This window comes from Cyprinodon tularosa, unplaced genomic scaffold (assembly GCF_016077235.1).
Source record: "Cyprinodon tularosa strain WSP-4 unplaced genomic scaffold, ASM1607723v1 ctg189, whole genome shotgun sequence".
Classification (NCBI taxonomy): Eukaryota; Metazoa; Chordata; class Actinopteri; order Cyprinodontiformes; family Cyprinodontidae; genus Cyprinodon; species Cyprinodon tularosa.
The window spans coordinates 3,411,223-3,433,294 of NW_024038669.1; the positions used below are offsets into that span (position 1 = coordinate 3,411,223).

General features: G+C 37.4%; 1 protein-coding gene across 1 annotated transcript in view; it reads left to right on the forward strand.

Moving 5' to 3' along the window:
• The first annotated feature begins 633 nt into the window (after positions 1-633).
• The window catches only part of col18a1a (collagen type XVIII alpha 1 chain a), a 120,913-nt gene continuing 99,474 nt past the window's right edge, over positions 634-22,072 (forward strand). Inside the window, exons 1-2 of the mRNA XM_038282928.1 lie at positions 634-789; positions 875-948. Of these exons, the coding sequence (XP_038138856.1) occupies positions 779-789; positions 875-948 (85 nt within the window). The 5' untranslated portion in view covers positions 634-778. The remainder of the gene's footprint in view (positions 790-874; positions 949-22,072) is intronic.

The following is a 22,072-nucleotide window of genomic DNA, read 5'->3' on the forward strand; positions in this document are numbered from 1 at the left end:
TTAAGTATCTTATTTTAATGTTTTATGTTTGGATTTAAAAAGAAAATAAAGATGTAAAATTGTTAATAAACTAAGAAGTCTGAAAATGAATAGGTTGAAAGACTTACTGCATATGTTCTCTTCTAAGTTAATTGCATTGAATCAAATGTACCAATGCACCGATAAAAATAATGCAACCACTTTTTGCATTTACTTAATCATATTTAGTTACTGCTAATATGTAATAATTGTGTTAAAGCAACTAAATATGATTAAGAAAATGCCAAAAAGGGTTAAATTGTTTTTTGCAGTGTGCACTGCAACTAATATGTACCAAAAACTTATTTTTTCTTTTTTGTCTTTTTTTTTCTGGGGGGATGGGGTGGGGGCGCTATTATTTAATATTACAACATAATTAGCAATGATATATGAATTAATATACACATTTTATTTTAAAATTTAATCTAGCACTTTATTCATTTTCTGACATCTATTTATAAGGAAGCGTTCTGTGCGCAACAGCCACGACCTGCAGGTCTCCTTTAGGACCTTGCGGAAGTCTCTGACGTGCTCCCCCCCCGCAGGTCAATAATCTCCCTCCTCCTCCTCCTCCTCCTCTTCCTCCTCCTCCTCCTCCTCCTCCTCGACCCTGCGTTGCTTCCAGCAGAGCTCCTCTCCCTCATCAGCTGTTCCGGCGGGTTGCTGCGGCGCTTTGGGACCCAGAAACTCCTCTCCTGCGCCCGTTCCCTTCCCTAAAAAAGTCCATGTAGTTTCTCCACTGATACAACAGAGACAGAAGATGAAGATGAGGTGCTCGATTCTTGCTCGCAGTTAAAACCTCTTGTTAGTTTGAACAATATTAAAAGTTATGAATGTGCCTTTTTCCACTCCGCAGGTGTTCTTCTTGGCTGCAGCTCTTCTCCTGCTGCGTCCTGATCCTCATCATCCCGGCTGCGTCCCAATGGTCAGGTAGGAAAACCTGCTGGACTTATGCATTAAAATGCATATATTTACATATATCCAGAGCCTGCATAGAGTTGCAGTTTTGCTACTCTAAGTGTGATGCTTTTGCAGGATGATGATTGTTTAGATAACCCCCCCCAAATGAACACAACTTTTATCCGCTTTAGAATCTTAAATTAATTAGTTGAAAGTTGTCGATTATTTTCTACAGAAACTCTAATCTGTGTTCAGTTTTATGTCACAGGTGTTCAGATTTTCTCTTTGTCTTTCTCTGCATCTGACCAGACCCTGCTGCGCTTTTGTTGCGCCTGTGCGCACACGCACAAATGTAAACCTCGCGTGTTTGCCAGCTGTTCTCTGATAGAACCATATACCTGCCATCTCTTTCTTATTGGTACTGTTCTGTAATAAATGCTCACTGGATGATGGGAATTCATCTTCCTAAGTGTTGTGCTGTTGTCACTAATGATTGCAGGGGGAAAACTTAACTTAAATTCTTGTTTCGTTGTTCGCAATCAGGTTTTAAAGCAGTTTTTCTGTGTAAAAATGGTTTTACTTACCTTTTAATTTAACATCTTCAAAACTACAACTTTAACCACAAAAGCTGCACGTTTTAGCTCATTTTGGTCTTATGTCATAAGTAGAATGGAACAGGTAAAGCATCTTCTGCGGATGTGTTAGAAACTGTCCTGCTGGGGGAAACTTTTTACGCACACTAGTGTCCACTGTGTGGGTTAGAAAGACCTGCAGCTCTGAGCGACGCTGCGGCATGCTTGAATTAGGTCTGAATCTTTCCCACTCTGGAGCTGGGTCAGGAATCCCTATTGTCATGTGATCTTTGACACGCACCCAGCGGGACGTCGCCGGGGGAGGGGAAGGTTCTGCCAGGGACCCCAACTGTGGCATTTTGTTGCTGCATTGGATGCAACATTATAAAACTCCTGCTGCACTGGTGTCCTTTCTTCTTTGGAGCAGCGGGACAGGAGGTTTTGAAGAAGAAGGGGAATTGTCCAGGATTTTATCTGTTAATTAAGGGGAATAAAATCTTGCTTTTTACACTGCAAAAAAAAAGTATTTTTTTCTCAAATTAAGTGCTTTTTTTCTTGAATTTAGGAGGTAGATGAGACACTTTGCCAATGGAACAAGACAATTTATACTTAAAATAAGAAAAAAAAAAACAATTGCTTTGTCTTATTTCAAGTGCATATTATCTAGTTGTCTTATTTTAGTAGTAAAATACTAATTCCATTGGCAAATCATCCTGTTTACCTACTCAAGTTAAGGGTTAATACACTTAATTTAAGAATGTTTAAAAACCTATTTCTAGATTTGCAGTGTAAAAAGGTTCACATTATTTAAGCCTTGAACTGCAGGTCTTCAGCTTTGCCTTTCTGCTGGAAATCTTTCATTCCAAAGTGTGTAGCTTGGAAGGAATAAACAGACTGGTGTAAACTAAATAAAAAGAGAAAGAAAACAGCCAGCTTCAGGGATCAAGTTCTCGAGTAGATTTCCTGGCTCAGTTTGGATCAATGTGCTCAGATTCTGTTCACTCACTGAACCTTGTGATGTCTAATTCCAGGATTTTCTGGTCATTAAACCTGCTTACATGTAATCTTCCTCCATGGAAGTGTCTCAAGTCCCATCCAGTGTTTGTTTTGTTGTATTGTGTCAGCTGCCGCCGTTTAGAGAGTTAATTAGACTGTAGCTAAGTAGATGTTTGCAGACTGACAGTGGACTTATTGTAGCCTGGGTTTGGTGTAAGCCTGCATTTCTGTCTGCTTTTATGGGTGGGAGTCGCATTAAGTGTCCACTTTAGGTGTGGGGTTGCTGCACACTGATGGCTGACCACCCAGATCTCACACAGATAAGGAAAACCATTGCATGGTGGCGGTACACAATCATTTGAGAGGGACTTTGGAGAATCTGACACGTTTCCATAACATCTCAGCTGGACATTTGGTTTGTGTTTTCTGTGGTTTAAACAAACCTTAAAGAGGAGAAAAACACAGTAGAGGGAGTCTCTAAAGCTCTTTCTTCTCTGGAGATACATGAACTTGTGCTAAGATCTCTTTTTTTTTGGACAAGTGGTTGCAGAGCCGCTTCAGGTTTTTATTGTTAAGGCGGTTCTATGTTGGTTCCAGCTAAGCCAGCAAATTTTTATTACATCCCTTTTAAAATCGCTCCCTATATGTCATTTTTAGATGTCTAAAAAAAGTATTACGTATTTTTTTTACATGTTTACAGCCTTGAAAAAAGTTAATCAGAACAGTTGAAAGGAAAATCCTTCATATAGAAGATCTAGTTGGTTTTACTAAGCACTTTAACTCGGCCAGACCAATCTATAAACAGATGTTTACTGTAATCATTGGCAACACAAGAGGAAAAATCCTGTAGCTTAATCAAAAAAATAAATAGAATAAAATTGCACTTTATTTTCATTACTCTGTCATAAGTACAAAGCAACAAAATGTAGGTTTCATCTATCCAGAAAGGTTACATAGGATAAAATATTTATTTACATGTGTATGGAGACTATGTGTGTATTGAATATGAATGGTATCAGTGTATTCTCATTATCAGTTCGTATGAAATCATACCAAAAGTTATGCACATTAATTTCGTACGTTTTTGACGTTTTTTTCGTCGTATTTCGTCGTATTTTTATGTCTTGCCTGGAGAGAAGATATCCTTGCGCATGCGCATCTTACGCACCATTCAATATTCAATAACATAGAATTTACCTTCCAATTAACCCTAACCCTAAGATACAAAACAGCAAGCAACCTAGTGAGAGACATCAAGAAGTAATTATTGCACTATTTTTCCCAGTTTTACATCCATTCGCAGATCTGCTTTTTTCGTCTGTCTGCCTGCGCATGCGCACTGATCTGTTTTTTCGAGGAAAAACGTCAAAAACATACGAAATACTGTGCATAACTTTTCGTACGATTTCATACGAACTGATTATGAGAATATGTTGATGGTATATATAAAGGTTAGGAAATGGTCATTTCTGCATCAAGGCGAGTCTGTTTCTCACTTTCGTCTGGTTTTCACTTTGCTCAAAACAAACTTCATCAAAGATCATGCAGCTACGAAGAAATTTCAGGGTGACTTTGAGGGAAAAAATGGTGGTTGTTTATTGTAAATTTATTTTTATTTGTTTTACAGGATGTTGTGAATAAAAACATCAAAATTCTGTTAAGATTGATCAATACAGTTTTTTTAAGGCCAATGTGATACTGATTATTTTGACCTCAGTCTAACTGATCCTCAATATGTGCTGACAAATTTTTTTTCACTAATTCTTTAGGCCAATATTGTTTTCTCTACCTCCATTTACACGACAAAAATGACACAACAATGAACAATTTTACAATTAAGAATTTAGAGAAAGAAACTCTGTCATCAAATAAAATAAAAGATTAAAAATGGATACCAAATGGAGGCAGCGGCAATGCATGCTCTTAGACAGGACAAAGTCTAATTCAATACTTGGCTTGACATTTAGATTGGTAAAAATAAAGCGGTGTCATTTTGGAAAAATTTAATTAACAATCAATGGAAAAGTCGTTGTTAGCAATTTTTGTAGTTGCCAATGAGTGTTTTGCATGTTTCTGGTGGGACTCAGGAGCTTTGGATCTTTTCGATGTTGAGGTAGCATCTTGCAATCACCCTAATCTCAAACTCTAGACCAGATATCAGCCTTAGATTAGGACTATCTCTCTCTGTCAATACAACATGTTGAAAATTACTTCCAGTCAGAAGAAACATGTCGGTTAAAAGAATGCTGGAAATGTAAATCCACTAGGTGTGGGAATAACTGGGGCTTAACTGAAGTGTTTCTTGAACTGTGTAATAATTTAGCACAGCTATAAAGATCTCAGAGTCCAGAGAAGAGTCCAGTTTCAGAGAGGAAATGATGGACTTTAGTTTGCTTTAACATAGAGCTGTTTTTCTAAGAGGATCACTTGGGTCACATCCTGCTAGAAGTATCTAATTCTTTCCATGTGGGTCCCGTAGTGCATCGGAAGAGTTGCACATCTACATCCAAGTCATACATTGAAAAAAAAAAAAAGAAAAGAAAACACAACACAGTTTGAGTGGAAACAATATTTGCATTGCAGTGTAGCACACCTGGAAACATGAGGTAGACACAGCTGCCTTTGGTTTGATTCAGTAATGTTTGTCCAGGATTGGATCATCTTCGGAAATTAGGTGGAGGATAAAACTGTAATGTGTTGAGACCGGTTCAGGATTAGATTATTTATTTTTACAGAATTATTATTAAAGATGTGCATAAATTCCTAGATCACTTTGCTGCCACAAGAGGAAACACCCAACCGTATCATTCAAATGTTAAATGGTCATCGGCTGACACATTTTTCTTTTAAGGATGGTGATGATACCTTTCATTTTGAGTCTAACTAATCAGTCTAATTGCATGGGTTTTCATTTACCTGATAACACATGATCATAACAAATGTTACACAAGTCACAAAAGTCATTTATTAACAACACTTAAAGTTTTTTTTTTTTTTTTTTTAACATTGGGCCCTTGATTTTACATTATTACATCATGTTCTATTCACACATATGAGTTTTGTGGCATTTGGAGTTGTTCCGAAGATATGCGATTTTGTTATACCCAAGTAACATCTTTCTATGGGCAACGACTTGAAGCAACAAACTAAACTGTTCATAATTAATTCTTTATGGTACGCCAGCATTCATATGACGTCATCCGCACGCGCCGGCTACCGTTCATTCTTCCTGTCTGCAAGTTTTACTCACATGCCTGGAAGATGTTTAGTGCTACTACCACAGATGATCTCGCTCTCGAAATTTAACTTAATGATTCAGATTATGACATTGATGAGTTTGAATATGATGGATGTCCATATCGATTTGAGCCTGACTATACTGATGAAGAGATAATGGAAAGGAGAAAGCCGATGATGACGTCATACACACTCTGCTTTGTTTTAAAAAAATATGAATATAGAAAATATAACCGCGGATATTTGGGGGACAGTGATTCGCCTACATGTTATGAATGCAGGCGTACCATAAATAATACATTAAGAACAGTTGAGTTTGTGCCTTTAACTCGTTGCCCATAGGAAGACGTTACTTGGATATAACCTAACCGTATATCTTCAGAACAGCTCAAAATGACACAAAACTAATATGGGTGAGTAGAACATGATGTAATAACGTAAAATCAAGGGCCCAATGTAAAAAAAAAAGGAGTGGGAATGCGTGTGCTTCACATCATCTCAAAGGATGAACTAATTAATCAGCGAATGCATGCACACATTGGTCAGGCAAGAAAAAAAATGTTTATATCGGCTCAAAACATTTAGTGGCTAATTTATCGGTCTGTCTCTAACGTTAAGTGTATACATTTTAACCATCATTACCAGGCATCCCAAGTCCCAAAAACAAATTTCAGGGAGATGCTTATCGACACTCCCCCTGAAGACATGGATATACTTTAGTATATTTTGCTGTAATATGAATCTTATATTTTAATTTTTTACTCGAGGATTCTACCTCTGCTATTTCACAGGATGAACAGCTTTGAGTGGTAACTAGGTGACTGTCAGAGAGTAAACCACAACTTATTGGTTTATTTTCGGACTAATCCAATCAGCGCGCTCTATGACAACCAGTTGCCCGGAACGCTGATTGAACAGAGCATTGCTTTTGACAGATACACCAAGGTTTCACAAGCAACCTGCTCCTCACTCGCATTAAAAAAACACTACCTTGCATAGTCTCAAATCCGGGATAATTTATCTGACTTGAGGGCATCCGTGCACAGCTATCTATATTAGGGAGACTCCAGGAAACTTTGGATGTCTCCATTACTATACAACAAGGATTTTGTTAAGTCACCTATACAAAAACAACACATCTGGTTTGTCTACTAACCATTTAACTCTCACCTGCTTAATTAAGCCTGACTACGTCTACATGCAATATAATGCTTTACTCTTATTTTTTTATTCACCTTCAGTTTTCCTGAAGACCATGATGGTCTTGATTGCTTTCTTTTTTGATAAAAAAAGGGTAAGTTGGGATGCTTAGTGAGAGCTGATGATGGAAATCTTTTTACTGGTGCACTCGAGGTCTGGGATTATAGCATGGAAAAAAAGTACTTGACTATGGCTGTATTGTTTTAAATCAGCTTCCTTTGGATCATTCTTTCACTGCATCATTTTCAGTATTTTGGTTGTTTCATTTGTTCCTCAAATGGAAATCTAAAGTTTTTGATGATACATAAGCAGTAAATTTGCTGGTGACAGTCACTTTTGAAATGCTTCTTTATAGGCATACACATAAAAAAGAGACTCAGGTACATTTTATGGGTAAATAGATGTTATGATTACTTTTTTCTTACTAATTCACACTTTTTCTGGCATTTTTGATGGCTTGGCATATATTTTGATGGCTTTGTGTGCTGTATAGCCAATGGTGTCTATACAACCAGGACAGTCAAGCCCCCTTCTTGTCAAATATTGGCACTTCTGGGAGACTCTTCTTGACATTTATTGATGTGCAGGGTGGATGTTAGAGGATCTAGCAAAAACTTTCTATGAGCTGCAAACTGCGAATATAAAACTCATCACTTACCCCAACCCTGACACTTATACCTTAGCAAACACTTGCAAAATGTAGGTCACTTTTGAGTCACATTAGACAATGTCTGCAGCCTGCCATGCACCTATTTACATCAATATAGGGGGCTTATGCCAAGGATCAATACTGGACGAGTCGAGAGTGAGAATGTGTTGACACAACATAAAGTTGTAAATTATTAAGCTGCAAATGTGGGATCAGATATATTTAGAAACCTTCACTATTATTTGTTTGTTTACCAAGTTGCAACATTACCAAAGAATTTTATAGCTACTAGCAGTTTCAGGCATTGTTGTAATGATATCTGAATAGTTTTCATGGTAGAATTTAATGGTTTACGTTAGACTGCTCTCTTTTCTGGCTTAAATCGGAAACTGTTTATTTAAATGGTTCCCTTTTCTAATTCGAACCTGGATTTTAAATGTATGGTCCAAAAGATTTCCAAGGGGATTGAGGACGGAACTATTGAAAGTACAGTTCAACAGGTACATGTTATTCTGCTTTATCTTAGGCCTACCTACTGTACACACTAAACACAGTTTAGACACATCTGGAATTTTGGTTCAAACACCTAAGAACTTTGAAAATCTCGCAGTAAACTTAAAACCATGAGCCCCATTTACACTACTCCTTTTGAAACCATGCCGAGATTGGTTCAAGCACGGTAACCGAGATAACTGTTGAGTGTAAATGGCATGCAAAGCAAGTTCTGGACCTCGCCAGACACAAGCAAACCAAGCTAAACTAGTACTAGTTCTCGCTCAGTTCTCAGATAACAAAGAGCGCATGAGCAAACCGCGTCATCTCCCTACAGTCAGCGTCTTTAACCATGAAATATCAGACATTCATAAAAATACTAACTTCCCTACCATGCCACACAATTTCCAGTGATGATTCTGCTTAGCAGTATGATGAACCTCAATGTCTGTCATTTTTTTCTGCATCTGTAAGCCCTGATTAGACTATCGTTAAGCAGACTCTGTCAAGTAAACTTATGAAAGGCTGCTTTCTTCTCCTGTCTCCTTGGAAACAACGAAATATCACAATTATAACCAAACTTCTTGAATGTTACAGGCGCCGCCATGTTGATTTGCTTGTTTACTTCTAGACAGTAGTAGTAGTACCGTAGTTGCCTCTAGGAGGTGAGGAACTGTGGTAGAGTGGTGTGTAAATGGTCATATGGAACCGAGCTTGGCATGGTTAACAGATCCAAGCTCGGTCCGAACTCGGCATGGATGGGTTTTCAGAGGGTAGTGTAAATGCGGCTATAAACTCTGCATACTGTACCGCCACAGTGGATCCTCTTTACCCTAATTTCCCTTTTCCAATATTACCAACTGTGAATGTTTTGCCAAGGGTTGATTTGTCTTAATGCCTTTCCTATTTATACCTGGCTTTTTCTCTATTTAATGTTTGCTTGGTTGTGATTCCAAATATTTTGTGTCGCACTAATAAAATGCAAGGGACTGTCGATCGAGTATTGGTCACTATTCACCCTTTATTTTTATAACTAATATCTTTAACTTTTAAATCATTTTATGCTGAGCGTATTGTGTATATAAGAACTTTTATAAGGTAGGAGAAGTAAGTGTTACCTTAACCTTAAATGTGCTGTAGCTTGTGTCATTCCATTTGCTACTGCATGGCTTCTCTTTCCCTTTCTGGTACATATCCAAGTTGCTTATTCCAGCTTTCCACAGCCTTTCTTGGCAATTTTGTTTTACTATGAGTTCGTCAATAGCCATAAACAGGTTGGACTGTTGTTCTGGTGTGACTGCAAACCACATTACAATGGACACCTTGCTAATAAATATTCTGCCCCAGTGAGATACTGCTCCATCCTAATGGAAAATGAATCAGGTCAAAGTGAACTTACCAGACCTGTCTAGACCTGAAGAGAGTTACTAATGGAAAATAAGCAAATGATGCTGCCGCTACCAAGGTTGACAGCAGCTATAATGTTCTTGGGATTAAAAGCCTGACCTCGGCTTCTCCAAACTCGCTTCTTGTAATTTGAGTCAGACAGATATCTTTGTCCCGTCAAAGTAGGCGGCTGTAGATTTTGGGCCTAAGGGAGTTTTTGTTGTGTCTTCTTTTTTCTGCATCCTCTAAACACAGGAAGCACTTTAGTAGCTTTTGGGTTGTTGTTTGCTTGACGTCTTAACCAGTTAGTTTATGTAGGTGGAAATAGTTTAGATAATCTGTAGTGTTGTTTTCCCTTTAATACAAATTTACTAAATTCTACGCCGAAACGGGCAGCTACAGCTGACTTTGATCTTTAACCAGAAGACAACAGGTTGGAAATACTGAGTTACATGACTTTAAGGATTAGGTTTCTTTAGGTGAGCATATGTTTGTTATACATTTAATTTTGACACTCTGTAAACTACTAAAAATTAACAGTAAATTTTAGTGCTGTCAATCGATTAAATTTTTTAATCGCGATTAATCGCATCAATGCCTGAGTTAACTCGCGATTAATCGCATTTTAATCGCACATTTTTTTCCTGATTGAAAATAATTTAAATACTCTCGATGACATACAAAAAAATACATACAGGCTAGGTTTGTGCCAATGTTCTTTTTTTAAAATGAAAACAGGTCACAGATACTGATTTATGCCATAGAAACATAAGGCAAGAAGATGGGGAGGCATGTAGCAAAAAATAACAAATATGTAGCCAAAAAAAAAGGCCCTGAAAACAGGCTGATGTAAAAGACAGTCTTTACAGTTAATACAGTCTTTTGAACAAAGACAAGCATTTTACCCTACTGCTATAAAATTTAGTAGAGTTAACATTAGATGTTAATTAACCAAGATAATAATGAACAATTTTCAATCAATACATCAAAATCAATAGACCGACATCACTAGATGGAGGTTCTATGCTCTAGAAAGTTACTTTTCAGCCTCTTAACAAAAATGAGAACACACACAGACACACCCACCCACACACACACACACACACGCGATACCGACCTGTTGCGTACACAGACAGCAAGACGTGCCGTAGCAGATTCCATTTCACCTCAGTAATCAGTTTTCTCAGCGTATTTCAGGTTGCTACTAGTTACCAGACACTCAACTTGTTAGTTGGTGGTGGGGCTTAAAGAAAAGGCACGAGCGTCACCCAGTGTATGAGCGTCTTTTTCCCTTGAGGAGCTCCGCTCTGGAAGCCTATGAGAAATGCATAGACTGGGGGAAAATAGCCCCGCCTTCCCGCAGGCTGCAGCGGGATGTACTTGGAAAATTGTACCATAAAACCACATAGCGTTAATCTCACGTTAAAAAAATTATCGCCGTTAAAATGGCCTCGCGTTAACGCGTTAATAACGCGATAATTTTGACAGCACTAGTAAATTTAGATCAATAAATTAACCCAAACTAGAAAAAAAAGCAGTTCAAATCAAATCGGTTGACAACCAAATGTAAATTTTAGGTGTGGAAGGAAACTTCCTGCCTGAACCGTATGTTGAGTTTTCCTTTTCGTATTTCATCTTTTTTTCCATAATTTCTCTCTCTTCAGAGCACCGTTTTAAAAGTTACTGGCAGCTGTTATTTGTATTTTACATCCTTGCTGCACTCAGTGATTCAGGTGCTCTTAGATGTTCTCTCATGTTGTCCTTGTCAAAATGTTGGGTTGACAGCAAAGAAAATACAGAGGATCACAGTAATTACTGCCTATGTACTGAAAGAAGAGGATTTGTAGGAGCACTCGCTTCATACACCCGACCATCTCCACTAATAGTACCCTGAGTGCTGCTTCACCACTCAGCACCTCTTTCCTGTTTGAGGTGAAACCCTCACTTATTTACTTGTCTTTCCCAGGTAATCCAAGTAACACTCAAAGTAAAGTGTGAAGCTTTACAAATTACAGGACTTAACTGTATATACATTTTTCTATTAAAGAGCCAAATAACCAGCCTCTGGAATTCTACTAAAAACAGACCTACGCTGACTGACTTGAGATTTTATTTTGTTTGGTCTACCTTGCTGGTTCTTACAGTAGCAGCTTAATGTATCCTTGGCTGGTTCTTGGCTGGTCCCCTACAATTTCTTTTTTAACATCAATCTTTGTACTAAAATATTCTTTCTGTCATGATTTGTGGACATGAATACCTAAAGAGAAGCACCATCTTCTGGTCAGACCCTGTAATTCAGTGAAAGGATGGAGTCAGAGTAAAAAATATGCATGACCATGAGAAAGCCGGTGGCTGGAAGTTGGAGGGGATTTTGTTGCCATTCGGCTCGCTTTTGACTGGAAAGGGCCATTTTGAATGGCTGCTACTGAAAATGATAAGTTTTGCATTTTGCAAGTGGTTATGTTGTGTAATTCTGCCATAGATTTACTTGTCAATTGCTCTTTCTTTCCTAAATCCACCCATTATATTCTGTCTAACTCAGTTCTTCAATTGTCGGTCTCATAAGAGAATCTGAGAATTGTTTTGAGGTCTAGAAAATTACACCAATAGTTATAGTTGCCAGGTGCTTTGAACTGGTCTGACATTTATTGGAATTTTACATTTTCTTTGTATTTTCCAAATAAGCCGAAGTGTGATTTGAAAAACAATTATTTTTTGATCCATTATTCCTGCTTAAGTGTGTGATTATCCGTCTGCTGAAAGCTGTAGCCTTGAAGAGCAGAACGGTGAAGTAAGGCTTGTGTACCTACTCAGCACATGGTTAACCTGAAAACCGGTGAGTGCCGCGATGGCTGATCAGAAGCATTTTGAGAAGTTGATTTAGGGTGCAGATGTTTCCAAATTGTCTCATTAATTGTTATAGAAAGCCATTCATGAGATTATGTTCTTTTTTTTATTTGTTGAGCCCAGCCTCAATTTTTCTTTGTACCATAATGCAAATATAATTGGAAGCTATTTCAGTAGCAATTTGCATTTCATGTAATTCATTTATTTTTTCATTTTGAACATAATGACATTATAGATTACTAAATATTTTGAACAGCACAAATAGGTGTGTACCTAATTACAGCCAAGGCTGATTACCATCCCAATGCCAGATGGTAAAAGTGACACAGTAATTGTACCGTAATTCAAAAGCTGTTGCAGCTTAGGTGTGCTAAAGTCATTTAGAGGACGGTTACCATACACCAGAAAATTTTACAATAGTGATTGCATAGCACTGCCATGGACTGGTGACCTGTGCAGGGTGTACCCCACCTCTCACCTGTAGACAGCTGGAGATAGACACCAGAACCCCTCGTGACCCCAACTGGGATTTAGCTTGAAAGAAAATGGATGCATTGTATTGTATTGATAGGTCAGGATCATCATCTGGTCTACTTTATAACCATTTGTATTTTGAACAATGTTTTCAGTGTCCACTGTAAGCATTTGCTGCCTTGGGATTCTCGCCAATTTTTGCATAAGCGTGATTTTCTTACTACTAGTGGTCTTCATTTGGAAGTGGGCTAACAGGAACAGGAATTGGATTGAGAGAGATGAGGAAGACAGCAGGAGAATGGAAGGAATGACGCTTTTATTGAAGACTAAGGCACTTTGCAGATGGGTTTTGCACTTCTCCCCTTTGCCACCACTTTGGGCCTGATTGTTTAGTTTGACGTATTTTCTTTTAAAATGTTTAATATCTCGGTCAGTCTTCCTCAACAAGCACAGATATAGCTGCTCAGTAGACATATATAGGTGAATTACCGGTAATGTCAAGCAGGATAAAAAATGTCCAATATTTTATACTGTATGGGTGTCTTCAGTCGGTGCATCAGATTTTTATGGAACTTCTTCAAATCTACTCTTCAGATGTACTCACACCAGACAACTCCTTTAGTCATCGGTTTTGGTCTGGACTTTTCTGTTGACCTTTGTTATTGTTAACATTTTGGGTGGTTTGCTTTAAACTTCACTTTTTGCAAGTGAACCATAACTTTCTACAAAACCACTTTTGTGATGCTCATCACTCCAACTGGACAGGACTTGGGTAAGAAATCTATTATGGACGCCCTGCGTGCATGACATCTGTTCTGCATGTTTTAGCTGTTATTACAGCTGCAAATTACCCTTTTTTATAATTCATTAGATGCAAGGCAGGGCACAATTTTCATCCAGGTGGTCAGTTTGCCTGCTATCTTTAGTCTGGATGAGAACTGGTTTCCATGGCAATCAGGTGCAGATTATTCCCCCACAAAGAAGCATTTGGCTGCAGAAGAGGAAACCGGATCTGTGTACCTGGCACTTTGTTCCAGTCTTCAGCTTCAGGTCATGTTCACTCGTCTTCGACAGCCTGCTGAACACAGGGACATGAAACCAGAGACCCTCCCACCTCCCACCTTCACTCTATATTTTCATTCTCTAGTTCTACGAAATGTATACCATCACCTATTCACTCCTATGATATATGGCTGTTTCTAACAATATATGAATTGCCTTTTTTCTACGAGATATTTGATCCCTTTGGCATTATCAAAAATATGCAAACACTGTTAAACTCAAGCATCAGCTACCACCCATTTTTCCTTTTTTTTTCTTTTAAACAAATGAATAGACCATTCAGCATTTCACGAGGCCCCTCTCGGGAATGCCATTGTGCATTTTGAACCTCACTTTTCCGTTATATCCTTCTTTTTTGCTCTCCACATCTGCCTATCTTCTGATTGACTCTCATGATGTGTGCACTGCTTTTCAGGGTATCCTTGAATTCCACTCATTCACCCGTCCTTCAAGAGCTGCCATCTCATCTCTGTAGGCACTTTCCTTTTTTTTAACCACCACAAATCTCACACCATGGGGGTGTGAACTGAGAAGAATCCTATGGGACAGGGAGATTACCATCAAGGCCAGAGATCCTGTGACAAAAGGGGGATTTTGCTGAGTCCTGTCCCTCTACACCTAGACTTTGGTTGAGTTTTGGGGTTTGGAATTTAATGACATGACCTGTTCTTACCTTAAGCATCAGTAAATTATTAAAACTTTGAGGTGCATTTGGTTGAGATGTGTTACGCTTTAAAGAAAAAGAAGAAAGAAATGACTCAGAAAGGACATTGAAATTGTTAAGGGATACAATTCATCTTATTGAACATATCTTAGTATTTTAGGTCTATGCACATTGTTGACAGTGTTGAGTAGGGCTGTTGTAAACAAATATTTTAGTAATCGAGTAATCTATCGATTATTCTTACGATTAATCGAGTAATCGGATAAAAAAAAATTATAAAATAAACTATTGGCAAATCTGCAATAACACCAGTTAGTCCAGATCAGTCCAATATCTCCTTTTTGAGCATCCCTAACAGTTAAATGTTTGTAGTTTAGAAAGTTTACTTGTAACAGTAGTTTGCTTTAACCTGAAGAAAAGTTATAAGATATTCAATTATATTCAAATAATAAAGTGGCAGGCTCACAAATATGCTTATAAAAATGTCTAAATGTAAAGGTTTGAGTTTGTACAGAGTTCTGCAGCCTTAACTAGTCATGATAAAATGCAAAAATGTTGCTATTTTTATTAAAACGATGCTATTATTTATTCTTGATTGCTTAGGTATAAACAAATATAGAATTACTACAAAAAATATTAATCAAAAATTTCTAATTCATACATAACAGTAGCGAGAAGAAAAGACTAACTTTTCAGGATGGAAAGACACCAATAAATAAATGCTTTTCAGCTGCCTGTAATCTGTTGCTGCGTATTTTTATTAACAAACTTACATTAAGTCCTGCATAATTTCTCTCAGTTCCACCCTCACATACAATTTACACTACACCCGGTTAAGTAACCGCTATGTTTAGATGTAACGTTAGCAAAATAATGTGCCTCAATTTACATCTATAACATGGCAGATTATCACACAACGTAGTTAGCAAAGAGAACATAAACGTTACCTGTTGGCAACCGTGTACGAGTTGGATGCATGTAGCGGGTGTTTTCTCTTCAGATGCTGCAACATTGATGTCGTGCTGTTGTGGTACGCCAATTCTGCTTTGCAGTGGATGCATTGCGCTGTGTGGTCCTTTCTGTTTAGCCTAAAATGTTCCCAAACTTTTGACATTTTTTGTCGCTTTCGGGGTTCACCTTCTGAGCATTCTCCGGTTCCCTCCATAGCTACAAACTTAGCACAAGCGCTCCAGGCGCTAACGGAAGTGGTAGCGTTGTGCAACACAAAAACCCTCCGGCTAGACCAGTGTGCTGCATATTTAACAGCATTGCTTATTACAATACAATAAATTTAGCGAAGCTTCGAGGCAGATAAAATTCCTCGAGGATTTTTTGTAATCGAGTTACTCGAGTTACTCGATGAATCGTTTCAGCCCTAGTGTTGAGGCTGGTTTATGCTCAGAAAACGGTCATCTGAGTGTGTGTCGCAGTGAACGAAGATATGCCCCCCCCCTTTCTGGTGCACCTCTCCAAAATTGTAGGTGACTGCAAACAGTGCCACAGACAGGAGGCATCTGATTGGTCAAATCTAAATCCGCTCTACACTATGCGTAATTCCTGTTTGGTACCTTAGCAGGTTGTTTTGTTTGTATGACTGCCATTGTGGAAAACGACTCATGAAAATGGACCAGCTAGAAGAGTGAGGTGTGCGAGAACACTGGGACCCTTTTTCCACCTGGATCCCAACTCTTTTTCACTCTCATGTCCCTCCGTTGTCGCACAAACTTGACCCTTGCGTTTTTCCACTTCCTCACAGGCAGTATGTAGACCCATAGCTAATTCGTGATTGTCCCTCTTGCATTGTGGCGTGGAATAACATGGCGCAGACCACGCTTCAATATCGGACATAAATAAAAAATATCTGTGACAAGCTCACTATGACACACTGATTCAGGAGTATAACCAGCCTTCTAGTTAGGCTAAAGGAGGACTTTGGCCCATGGTTGTTGTTTTTTTTTTTTTGTTTTTTTTTTACATAAAACCAATAATTGTGTTCCATTAAACAATCTATTTCTAAGTATTTATCCATCTACCTTTACATCTACGATATATCTATGTTGATGGAATTCTATTCCTAATTTATAGGGTCCATATTTTGAAAAAGCTACATCTCTACTATAAGCAACTTTAGCTATTATGTAAATGCATTCTATCAGGTTATGGAGTGTGTTCCTTGTTGGATGAAAACAAAAAAGAAATGCCACATCTGCTCTAATTTATCCTAGAGATGTTTAGGATGAATTTATGCAGGCCAGTTAAATTGTTCCTAATAATTTTATATGGAGTAATGTAAGTTTGCGCAACGCAGACTTGAGAAAACTATCTTCAACTATCTAAGTCATCCATTTGGTGTTGTGATCCAACACTTTTAACGAAATAGTGTAGCTTCAAAGCTATGCTATTTTGCCAAAGTACATGTGTGGAATATGAGCTCGTCCACGATAAAAGTTACACCTTATGCACTATGACGATGTTTAGGTTCGGGTGCCTCAGAGCCATCAAGGCTGGAAAGGGTATATGTCCGCTCTTATTATTACACTGATAACACTGATTGGTTCTTTGAAAGATTTGCAAAAACATTTGACTGGAGGGTGTCATTATATAACCTTGTGCATTCACAAATATAAACTGTAATGCATCTTAAATTGCTTCAGTAGTTTGTTACCAACTTGAAAAAGCAGCAACAGTAAGAGTGTAAATGTACAAGCTTTTAGGTTACATAATGTCTCTGCATTTGTTATCATTGGCTAAAACTAAACTATGGTAGGCGGGCATTATAGGTGTTACTTCGTTTAATCAGTTCATAAGTTTCTGTTGGATTTTAATCCTTTCCATTAATAAAATGAAATGTTAAGATGTAAAATAAGCGAGTTTTATTTTAAAGTGATTGAGCTTGTTTCAAGCTAGACCAGTTGAATAAAGCATAGTCAGCTTCAAAACTAAGTATTTTTCTCTAATTTAAAGATTTTATGTTAATAACATTCACCTTAATTTGCTAAAAGTAAGGACACAAAAATGCATAATTGTGTACTTAACTTATTTTGAGACAAAAAGAACATTTTTTGGTAATTTCATCTTAAAACATGCATTTTACAACATCATAAGAAAATGAGGATTTTATTTTAAGCCCTCTGAACACATGCTTATTTATAGATTTAAATATCTTAAATTAAGAAATAAAGTCAAGAAAAATACCTTGCTGTATGCGCAGATAATTTCACTTGTTTTCAGCATCTTTTTCTTGGATTTAGTTTTTTTTTTTTTTTTTTTTTCCTCGAAAACCATTTTTTCCACGGTGATGGGAGAATTCCCAGATTGATAATGTGTATTACTAAAATTAAGTGCTGCATGTTATCAAGTTAGCTTGCCAGGTCAACCAATAAAAAGTAGGGATGCACGATATAATCGGCCCCCTATCGGTATCGGCCTGTATCGGCCTTAAAAGTGAATATCGGACATCGGCCACCCCACCGATATTTAACCCGATATTTGATCAGCTTCTGAGTTTCTAAAGTCTAAGAAAAAAAAAAAACTACTACTTCTTCCTCGAAAACTTCTTTTTTTACAGACTTAAAAACTTCTAAAGATGAGGGAAAAATATTGATACATTAAAATATCACAATATCTTCATATGCTGATATATTGCCATTTAAAAACACCATATCAATCTCTTTTATTAATGAAATATTGCTATATGTCGTCGTAATGCTACGAAATCCCCCGAAAATTCACCAAATGTTGCCATATTTTTATATGTTGATATATTGACGCGGTATCTATCTATTTTACTAACAAAATCTCACAAGAATTTGCAAAATATCACGAGAGTTTGTAACAGACTGATGAAATTTCACGAGATTTTGAAAGTAAAATAGATCGATACCGCGTTTTAAAAAATCTATTTAATATCAGCATATGAAAATATATTTAAGTTTATTATTTTCAAAGTGTCAGAAATGGAGAACAAAACTGCTATTTTCAATGACTACTTATTTTTGTCCAACTTTAACATCGGTATCGATATCGGTTATCGGCTACATGAGTTTTAAAATATCGGCATATCGGATATCGGCCAAAATCCCAATATCGTGCATCCCTAATAAAAAGATAAAGATTAAAATCAAATAAAAATGTCTAAAATTCAATTCAATTCAGTTCATTTATATTGCACCATTTTACAACACACATCATCTCAACGCACTTTACATTTCAACCAGATCAAACAGTCAAACAACTGCTTTAACAGCGCTTTGCATGCTCAGCACTTCTAGGAACTAGACTGCTATCTGCTAAGATGAGCTTTGAAAGTCAGTGAGGTTTGCAACTTTTCATTAAAGCAGTTTAAAGGTTTATTATTAGGACTGTGTAAAATCTCTGGATTACTGTGAGGAATGTTTCCCCCACAAGCTCAATCCAGCAACATGGTCCTCTCCAAGACTTTGGTTTCCCAGGTTCTGGGGCTGCAAAAAAAATCCCAAATCATCAGCACTTCATCACTGTGTTTGACAGATAGCATGAGATGTTTGTTCAGAAATGCATTGCTGAGTTTACTTTGAACATGGTGATGATAAAACATCTCCACTTTGGTGTCATATGTCCAAAGGACAAGCTCCAAAAATCTTGTGTATAATTCAGATTCCTTATTCCCTTCCCATCTTGCTCTTTCAGCTTGATTTTTTTGCAGACCCCACACAGCCTACAAACAAACTGTTTAGAGTATTTTCCTCTGGGTGGATTATACAGAGCGCTGTCTGCAGAAACAGACTACCGCAAAATGGTTTCTTTTCCCATGTTCTCTGTTAAACACTTAGCAATCAGAATGCCTAGAATGACACCACTGGGAACTATCTGAATCTTTCCTTTCCTTTTTTCCCCCTTTTAAATATTCAGATTTAAAATGTCTTTATTGAGATGGAATGGGAAGTAAAGTTTATTTGCACAGATTTGGCAAATGAAGCTGACTCTGATGCAGATTTTTAAAACAGCTATTCTTGTTCAGTGATTTTCTGATTGTCTATCATTAACTTTCATATTAAGGGCCTGATCTTAAGAATGTCTTCATATCTTAAACCCGGTGGAAATGTGTTACTATGCTATGAGCACAGCTTCAAAGCTCAGCAGACAGAAAACCAATTTGTTAGATCATTTTCTGAACTACGTCAATCATTGGGTGACGTTATGCAAATGTAAACATGTATCAAATGCAAAGTGATTTATCTAAACTGGAAACTCAACTGCAGCAGCAGTGTTTGTATCTTGAGGTGAAAGCTGACGCACATAAATATCTGTTGTCATTGTTTTGCTTTCAAATCTATTTGCATGTTATAACATCTGTGCAGCAATCTTTGTAGTTCACCTGCAACATGTAGAAAACAAAATAAACAAAAAAAGACCTGCACATGCAATTTAGCTTCTCTAATTTTGAGTCTTTAATGATCAGAACCTTAACCTGCTTAGGTCTGAGGAGTCTAAGATGGAGCCCTGGGTTTTGATTTGTTTTTATAATCTGAGTTTAGCCAGAGCGTGGAGTCCTTGGAAGATTGGCAGCTATCTGAAATGGTTTCCACTTGGGAATAAACTATTTTCCGGCAGCATAATGAATTTCAGATTTGGAAATGAACTTTCCAGATGAATTGATGTTTTTGATGTAGCTTAACAACAGCCTAACATTTTAACATTGAGATTAAGTTGGATAAAAGTTGGATAAATGAACCCAGATTTTTAACACTGGATGAAGCCTTTACATCTAGAAAGGGGCCTTCTAGGCTGTTTTTCACAGAAACTAACTATATTTTATCAGAATATGAAAACCTAACATGGGAGAGCAACATTTTAGCCCCGATCAACAGTTAAACCCAATCCACAGTAATAAAATAATAGTGATCACACACTCATTATTATTAAGGGAAAAATACCAGTGTTACTAAATATAGGCTATATTTTATTACTAATCAGTCTTGCAGGCATATTTTAGTGGCATTTATGAGGGTTTCACATATAATATGTTTTTGTTTTTGACCAATCAGTGCAAAGTATTACCACATAACTAATGTGTTTAGCAGTCTTTTTTAGGAATTTTTCTAAATCCTGCTCCAATAGTGTTTTTCAGGAGTGAGATTTTATCCTGCTCAGAATCGTTGCATTTTTCTAAAGGAAAACTTGAGAAAATGATTATTTCACAAGCTTTATTTTGAAAGAAAATCACCATTGATTGCACAAATTATTCTGAATGTACCGATACTTTGTAGACCCCCATATCAAGGAAAAAACATTTCTAAAAGGAGGTCCGGATTATGAAATAGAAGACAAGTTGTTAACCTTGCAGTGAGATTAAACTCAGTTTTCAGTTTCATTTTGATCTCTGAGCTGTTCAGCTCTGCTGAGCTGCAGGCTACAGGAAAAGGAAAGGTCACTTTCTCTTTTATTAATCCACGTAGTTCATCTCTCATTTTTCCTCAATCTCTCAAGACACTTGCTCTCAGTGAAGCAGCCAGTCAAGTATCAGAAGTGTTCATTATTACCATCCAGATTTTTGAGGATATCTAGTTTCAAATCAGTGTGCAGTAGCTCACCAAAATCCCCATCACGTGGATTATAAATGCCGATGCTTTGCTGAGGTTGAAGCCGAGTAAGACCATGACCTCTGCACCTTCTTTTGTGCTGAAGTGGCCAGTGGGAGAACAATAAACTCGGGCACCCTGGACTAGTCTGGCCCACGCTAATTGAGGACCCTGATATTGTCTCGTGGATGAAAGCCCTCTTTGTGATATCTCCTGATCTGCTGCATCACCCCGGGGCTGCTGATTGTTGCTGCAGGCATGACGTCATTCCCCTCCAAGCATCGTCTGCATTCTTTGAGGGTTTAAGTGTCAGTTGAAAGTGAGGAATAATGTTTCCAACAGGACTGATAGATGGATGTTTAAAAAAAAGGGACTGTCTAGTTGGATGGGATATGAACTCATGTTGAAAAGTTATATATACAAACTTGAAACCTGAGAGATGATTGAGAAGGCAGACTGAAGTTTCTAAGATAAAATCACACACTTTGCTAAAGAAAAGAAAAGCAGAGAAACATTTTTGTTTGCTGTGGTCTATAGCATCAATGCAGCATTCAGAAAAAGATTAATCTTGTTCAATTCCTGCTACAGATTGCATGCAAGAAGCGAGATTCATCTTTTGCTGAATGCTGAGAGGCTGGATATCTGCATTTGGACGTGCCCTTGTGGCAGTTTTTTCACCCTGCCTGCAAAGTCATAGACCTCTAAGGGCAGGCAAAAGTTATAAAAGAAGGGTGTGTGAGAATATGATGCATTGAAACCAGAAATGTTTTGAGTGAGATTCGAAAAGGGGCACAAAACTGCCAAGATTTCCAAACAGTGTTTATTGCTTAGAGCAAAAATTCTTGTCTTATTTCCTTCTTTTTTGTGGTGATCACTGATGTCTCAGAGTTTTGTAAAACATATGTATTTGACAATTTATCCAGATTGCTTTTTAAAATGAGGAGTATAATCCCAAAGGTTCTTTTCTGTTTAAACAAAGTAATACTGTAAAATAACATTTGGATAGAAAGAGCCA